General features: G+C 50.5%; 1 protein-coding gene across 1 annotated transcript; it reads right to left on the bottom strand.

Annotated features, from left to right (window-relative positions):
- Window positions 1-5,269: 5,269 nt before the first annotated feature.
- LOC148570203 (uncharacterized) lies at window positions 5,270-6,584 on the bottom strand. Its single transcript, XM_088506902.1, has 2 exons — window positions 5,617-6,584; window positions 5,270-5,378 (listed from the first exon to the last, which is right to left on the bottom strand). The coding sequence occupies exons 1-2, from the start codon at window positions 6,582-6,584 to the stop codon at window positions 5,270-5,272; spliced, it is 1,077 nt and encodes a 358-aa protein (XP_088363028.1).
- Window positions 6,585-7,023: the final 439 nt, after the last annotated feature.

Below are 7,023 nucleotides of genomic sequence, written 5' to 3'. Positions count from 1 at the left end.
CACTTAAAGCTCAGCCCAAACACATACCAAGTGGGCCCCAGAAGTGGATTTATGCATCAATTACTTACTCATGTAAACCCTAGTGACTAGTTTATTATAAATAGGACCTTTTACTATTGTATTAGGAATCTTTTGATCAGTTGTATGCTATCTTAGATCACAATAGGGGGCTGGCCATCTCGGCCATGCCTGGACCTTTCACTTATGTATTTTCAACGGTAGAGTTTCTACACTCCATAGATTAAGGTGTGGAGCTCTGCTGTTCCTCAAAGATTAATGCAAAGTACTACTGTTTTCTATTCAATTCTTCTTATTTCACTTCTAAGATATCCATTCGCACCCAAGAACGTGATGATTATGTGTGACGCTCATCATCCTTCTCCCTTATGAACGCGTGCCTGACAAACACTTCTGTTCTACATGAATTAAGCTAGAATGAGTATCTCTTAGATCTCCTAACCAGAATCTTCGTGGCGTAAGCTAGAATGATGGCGGCATTCAAGAGAATCCGGAAGGTCTAAACCTTGTCTGTGGTATTCCGAGTAGGATTCAATGATTGAATGACTGTGACGAGCTCCTAACTCGCGATTGCAGGGCGTTAGTGACAGACGCAAAAGGATAGTAAATCCTATTCCAGCATGATCGAGAACCGACAGATGAATAGTCGTGCCGTGACAGGGTGCGTGAGCATATTATTCACTGAGAGGATAAGATGAAGCCATTGGCAAGGGTGATGCCTCCAGACGATTAGCCGTGCCGTGACAGGGCATTGGATCATTTTCCCGTGAGATGACCGAAAGTAGCCATTGACAGTGGTGATGTATCACATAAAGCCAGCCATGGAAAGGAGTAAGACTGATTGAATGAAGACAGCAGGAAAGCAGAGGTTCAGAGGAACGAAAAGCATCTCCATTCGCTTATCTGAAATTCCTACCAATGAATTACATAAGTATCTCTATCCCTATTTTATTAATTAATATTCGAAAACACCATTATCACTTTATATCTGCCTGACTGAGATTTACAAGGTGACCATAGCTTGCTTCATACCAACAATCTCCGTGGGATTCGACCCTTACTCACGTAAGGTATTACTTGGACGACCCAGTGCACTTGCTGGTTAGTTGTATCGAAGTTGTGACAATTATGAATTAAGATCAAAGCACCAAGCTTTGGAGCCATTACCAGGGATTGCTCGAGCCTGGACATCACAATTTCGTGCACCACTTACCAACCCTTCCAAACAAGGGAAGGCGAGGAAAGGGTTCCTGTCCTTCCGGTCTGCCCAAGGCCAGAGGATATTTGGCCTGTTCGAGGACTCTTATCATGGGTTCAAGGACAAATTCTTCAAAGTTCACCCCGTTAAAGGTCGTCATCCCTTTTGGTTATCGTTAGAGGGGGAACGCCTCATCCCGACTTATTGGAGCTTTGGGGCAGGGTCTAATTCTTTCATTAAGGTGACCTACAAGGGAATGTCCCTTGTAAATAAGAGGATTGCCGATGTGCTGTTTGCTCTTTTTGGGAAGAACCCCGTGAACCCCCACCTCCTTATGGGTGAACGGGAGTCCGCCAGAAATTATATTTGTGAGCTGTTCTGTCTTGTGCTTTTGCATTGTTTGTTGTTTGATTTCTTCTTCCGACTTCACGACTAACGTATTTGTTTTTCTGTTGTAGTGGAGATGTCTGCTTCGGTGACCGGGCTCGAAAATCTAGTCAAGACCTTCTTGGAGGACAGCGATGAGGAGAATGCTGACGAGAAGGAGGCCGGGAAGTCGGAAGGCCCTTCCTGGGAGAAGGAGGATCAGGCCGTGCCGTCTCCCCAGGACACCGCCATGACCGAAAAGAATTCGGCCGGGGCGCAGGCTTCCCCTATTCCCGAAGAGGCAGCCGTTGTTGGTCATTCGCCCTCTACCCGCCAAGAAGATGACGATGTGGAAACTGTTCATACTCCTAAGAGGCTGAGGGCCTCCGCCAGCCCGGAAGGAACCCTCACCGTGATGGAAAAAATTTTTGATGCTGGGACTTTCATCGACTCCCAGCTGATTCCTGGCACGGAGGAGCACTTCCTTGGCACCGACTTGACGGGGCAGGCGAGGTGGATGTATCGAACACTTCTTCGCGGAGCTGTGATAGCCCGGAAGGCCGAGTTCGAGTTGTCGGGTATGCAGGCGTTGCGAAGGAAACTTGATACCGCTGCCAAAGCCAACAACGAGTTTAAGGTCCAGGTCGAAAAGTTTCAGGAACAACTGGCCGCGGCGGAGAGGGGGTGGAAGGATGCCGAGGAGAGGGCTGCGTCATTTGAGGAAAAAATGAATGCCTCCGACGCCACCGTCTCTCGTCTAACCGAGCGGGAGATGACTCTAGAGAGCCAGCTTAACGCCGCGCAAGGTCGGGTGGTCGCTGTGGAGAAGGAGCGCGACGCGGCCGTCTCGTCGGCTGAGGCTGCGTGAGCCGAGGCGGGAGAGTTGAAAAGGAAATATAAGACGGTCAGGGAACAGGGGAAGAACGCAATCTTTATGACCGAAGAAGCCCTCAAGGCCCAAGTGAAGATCGTGGCCCCGGAATTCGATACGTCGGCTATTGGAGTCGTCGAAACAATCCAGGACGGCAAGATTGTTGATATGCCTCGAAAATGATCTCTTGTAACTTTGTGTTTTTGTGTGGCTTTGTAAGATACTTGTTATAACTGTTGAGACCTTTGCTACTTTTTAGTGGTCGCCTGGTCGGCCTTTTATTATCGCCTTTATTCTGTTTGTTTAGTAGCACCTATGTTTTGTTACCGTTTTTCTGGTGTGGACTTATTGTTTGTGTCCGTTTTGCCGTTTATGTTGGTAACGGTTGGAACCGTCTTGGTCATGTTATCGCGGCCGTTAGTCATGGCTATGATTCGACTGGCTCCCGGGGTGATCAGTCCCAGGTTGCCGTTGAAGAACGCGATTGTGTAGAATAGGTATTGGAGAATAGTAGATAAAAGAATTTAGACAAGTAAAAATTAGTCGTTAGCCAGACAAATTTGTGAACATGGCAGGTACTTGATAAAGATAAATAGCTAAGAATTAACACGTGAATAGAGTAAGCATCTATTGGCTCGTCAGGCCGCTTGGCCGGTGTGCCCAAGCTACGAATAGAATCTCCTTAGGTTACCTGCATTCCACGTTCTTGGGATTTCTTTACTGTCGAGTCTCTCCAGCTTGTAGGCGCCCTTGTCGAGCACTTCTTTGATTCTGTAGGGACCTTCCCAGTTTGCCGCCAGCTTTCTTTCTCCTGGGGTTGGTAAATCGACGTCGTTGTGTCGCAGGACGAGGTCTCTTTCCTCAAATTTCCTCCTAAGGACTTTAGTGTTGTAGCGCAGAGCTATTCTTTGTTTCAGTGCTGTTTCTGACAAGTGGGCCATCTCTCTGGTCTCGTCCACCAGGTCCTTTTCCACTGCTTCGTCTACTCCTGCGAGAAGTAGTCGTGGACTCGGTTCGCCAATTTCCACAGGTATCACCACGTCGACCCCGTATGTTAGGCGAAAGGGGGTTTCCCCCGTGGAGCTTTGCTCGGTTGTCCGGTAGGACCAGAGGACCGAAGCGAGCTCGTCGGGCCATGCGCCTTTCTTGTTGTCTAAGCGCTTCTTGAGGCCTAGTAGGATGACTTTGTTTGCGGACTCCACTTGTCCATTCGTCTGGGGATGTTCAACTGAGGAAAACTTTTGTTTTATCCCCAGGCCGGTGAAGAATTCCGTGAACTTCTTGTCAGTGAATTGTGTCTCATTATCCGAAATGACGACCTCCGGGATGCCGAAACGGGTTATCACCTGTCTCCACATGAACTTCCTGCAATTGGATGAGGATATGCTGGCTAGTGGTTCAGCCTCTATCCATTTGGTGTAATAGTCGATGGCAACTATGAGATACTTAACTTGTCCTGGGCCAACCGGGAAGGGCCCCAAGAGGTCGACTCCCCATTGAGCGAAAGGTCGGGTAGACGTTAGTAGGCTCAGCTCGGAAGCCGGCGCTTTGTGGAAGTTGGCGTTTTCTTGACACTTGACGCATTTTCTGACAAATTCCCTGGAGTCTTTCATCATTGATGGCCAGTAATACCCAGCTCGGATGAGCTTCCTTACTAGGGCTTTGCCCCCGATGTGGTGGCCGTAGCATCCCTCGTGGACTTCTCTAAGTACGTAGTCCGTCTGGTCGGGGTGCAAGCACTTCAATAGGGGTTGGCTGAGTCCCTTTCTGAACAGTTGTCCTTGTATGATTGCATATTTGGCTGCCTCCCTTCTCAACGTTTTGGTTGTCTTCTCATCATCAGGTAGTTTGCCATGTTCCAGGAAGTTTGTGATGGGGTCCAACCAGGAGGGGCTTGATTCCGTCAAATGGAAAGCAGCCGTTGGCTCCTTTACCATGCCCTGGATGAGGGACCGGTTGTCCGCTCCCGGTTTTGTGCTTGCTAGTTTAGATAGGAGGTCTGCCCGTGTGTTCTTCTCCCTTGGAACGTGTTGGACCGTGACTTCCTGAAATTGCCTGGTCAATTCTCTAACCTTTTCCAAATACCTTTGCAGCAACGGGTCTCTTGCTTGATAGCTTCCGTTCACTTGCGAGGTGACGACCTGTGAGTTGCTGCACGCTTCCAGCCTTGTCGCCCCGACTTCCCAGGCTAGGGTCAGTCCTCCCAAGAGGGCTTCATATTCTGCTTGGTTGTTCGATACGGAGAATTCGAACTTGGTCGATTGCTTGTATACGACCCCGGCTGGGCTTTCTAAGATGACCCCGGCTCCCCCGGACGTCTGGTTGGAGGCCCCGTCCACATGGAGCCTCCACCGTGTGCCCGTTTCCTCTGGGGATCGCTTGTTACCTCCACTAGGAAATCTGTCATTGCCTGGGCCTTGATTGCATGTCGGGGCTCGTACTGTAAATCATATTGGGAGAGCTCGATGACCCAAGTCATCATCCTTCCTGCCAAATCAGGCTTTTGGAGTACTTGGCGAATTGCTTGGTCCGTTCTCACGACAACACGGTGGCTCTGGAAGTATTGCCTCAGCCTTCGGGAGGAGGTTAGGAGTGCCAGCGCCAGCTTCTCCAATTTGCTATACCTCAACTCTACTCCTTGTAACGCCCTGCTTACAAAGTAAATTGGTTGCTGAGCCTTCCCTTCCTCCCGTACCAGCACTGCTGCAAGCGCTTCCTCCATTACGGCCAGGTAGAGGTAGAGTGGTTCTTCGGCCATTGGTTTCCCGAGCACCGGAGGTGATGCCAGGATCTATTTGAAGTGGTTGAACGCTTTCTCACACACAGGGGTCCATTCGAACACTATCCCCTATTTCATCAGATTGAAAAAGGGCAGGACTTTTGCTGCCGATGCGCCGAGAAAATGGGATAACGCCGTCAGCCTCCCTGCCAATCGCTGTACTTTTTTGATACAACCTGGGCTTTTCATCTGGAGAATCGCTTGGCATTTCTCTGGGTTGGCTTCTACCCCTCTCTGGGTTATCATCCAGCGTTTTTCAAGCCAAACGGCATCACCTTGTAGCAATAGATCCCTCCAGGCGTTATAAACGCCGTTTTGTCTTCGTCGGGCTGGTGCATCGGTATCTGATTGTATCCAGAGTAAGCGTCCATGAAGCTCAGATACCGGTATCCCGCCGCCGCGTCGACGAGTGCGTCGATGTTGGGAAGGGGATAGCAGTCCTTGGGGCATGCCTTGTTGAGGTCGGAGTAGTCCACGCACATTCTCCACCTCCCGTTGTGATTTTTCACCAAGACCGTGTTCGATAGCCAAGTCGAGTAGTCCAGCTCTCGGATGAACCCCGCTTCGAGGAGGCTGGCCGTCTGCCTGGCCACCTCCTCTGCCCTTTCCTGCGACATCTTCCTCCTCCTTTGGGCCACTGGTTGGGCTTCCGGCTTGACGGCCAGATAGTGCGACATGAGTCGGGGATCTATCCCCGGCATGTCGGCCGGTGTCCAAGCGAACAGGTCGGCATTGGCTCTGATCATCTCCATTAAAGGTCCCTTCAATCCATGGGGGAGATTTCTGTTTATGAACGTGAACTTCTCCTCCGTGTCTCCGACCTTAAATTTTTCCAGGTCCCCCTCAGGTTCGGGTCTGGGTTTGTCATCTATTCTGGCGTCCAGGTCGGCTAGAAAAACCCCTGATGCTTCTTTAGACTTTTTCTTCAAGGAGAGGCTGGTGTGGTCGCAGGCAACTGCCGTTTTCAGGTCTCCTTTGATGGATCTTATAGATCCGTCATCAGGTACAAACTTCATTACAAGCAGTTTCGTGCTGATCGCCGCGCCAAGGTCGTTGATGATTTTTCTCCCTAAAATGTTGTTGTAAGCTGTGGAATCTCGCAAGACCACAAATTCTGCCATTACTGTCCTCCGCCCCTGTCCTTGTCCCACTGAGGTCGGGAGGGAGATGATCCCGTCCGGCTTGATGAAGTGGTCGCCTAACCCTACCACATCGTGCTGGTGGGTCGCTAGGTCGGTGTCACGCAGCCCCAAGACGTCAAATACGTTGCGGAACATGATGTTCGAGTCCGCTCCCGTATTCACGAGGATCCGCTTGACGAGGCCGGTTCTGACTCTGGCCGTAATGACCATAGGGGGACTTTCCAGTATCTCGTCAAACCACTGGTCTTCGGGACCAAAGGAGATGGATGGGAGCCTCCAAGAATTTCTCGCAGATGAGGAGGAGACGGCCAGGATCCTAGCGTCTTTCTTCTGTGCCGCTTTCGACCTCGGGGCCGAATTCCTGGCAGTTACCACGTTCACCACCGTGAGGCCGTGGTCGTCTCCCTCCGGTTCTTGGCGTCGCCTTATTGCCGGGGCCTGTCTTCGCCTTCGTGGTCGCGATTCCGTCTCCTTGGTTCTCTAATGAGGTGGGAGAATTCGGCGAGCTTCCCATCCCTGATTGCTTGCTCTAGCGCATCCTTCAGGTCGAAGTAATCTTGGGTCTTGTGTCCGTACCCCTTGTGATATTCGCAATAAAGGCTCTTGTTTCCTCCTGTTCGGTCCTTCAGAGGTCGGGATTTCGACAGTA

Source organism: Arachis ipaensis, chromosome B3 (assembly GCF_059453495.1).
Source record: "Arachis ipaensis isolate K30076 ecotype BB chromosome B3, ASM5945349v1, whole genome shotgun sequence".
Lineage (NCBI taxonomy): Eukaryota > Viridiplantae > Streptophyta > Magnoliopsida > Fabales > Fabaceae > Arachis > Arachis ipaensis.
This window is presented reverse-complemented; position numbering and strand designations above follow the sequence as displayed.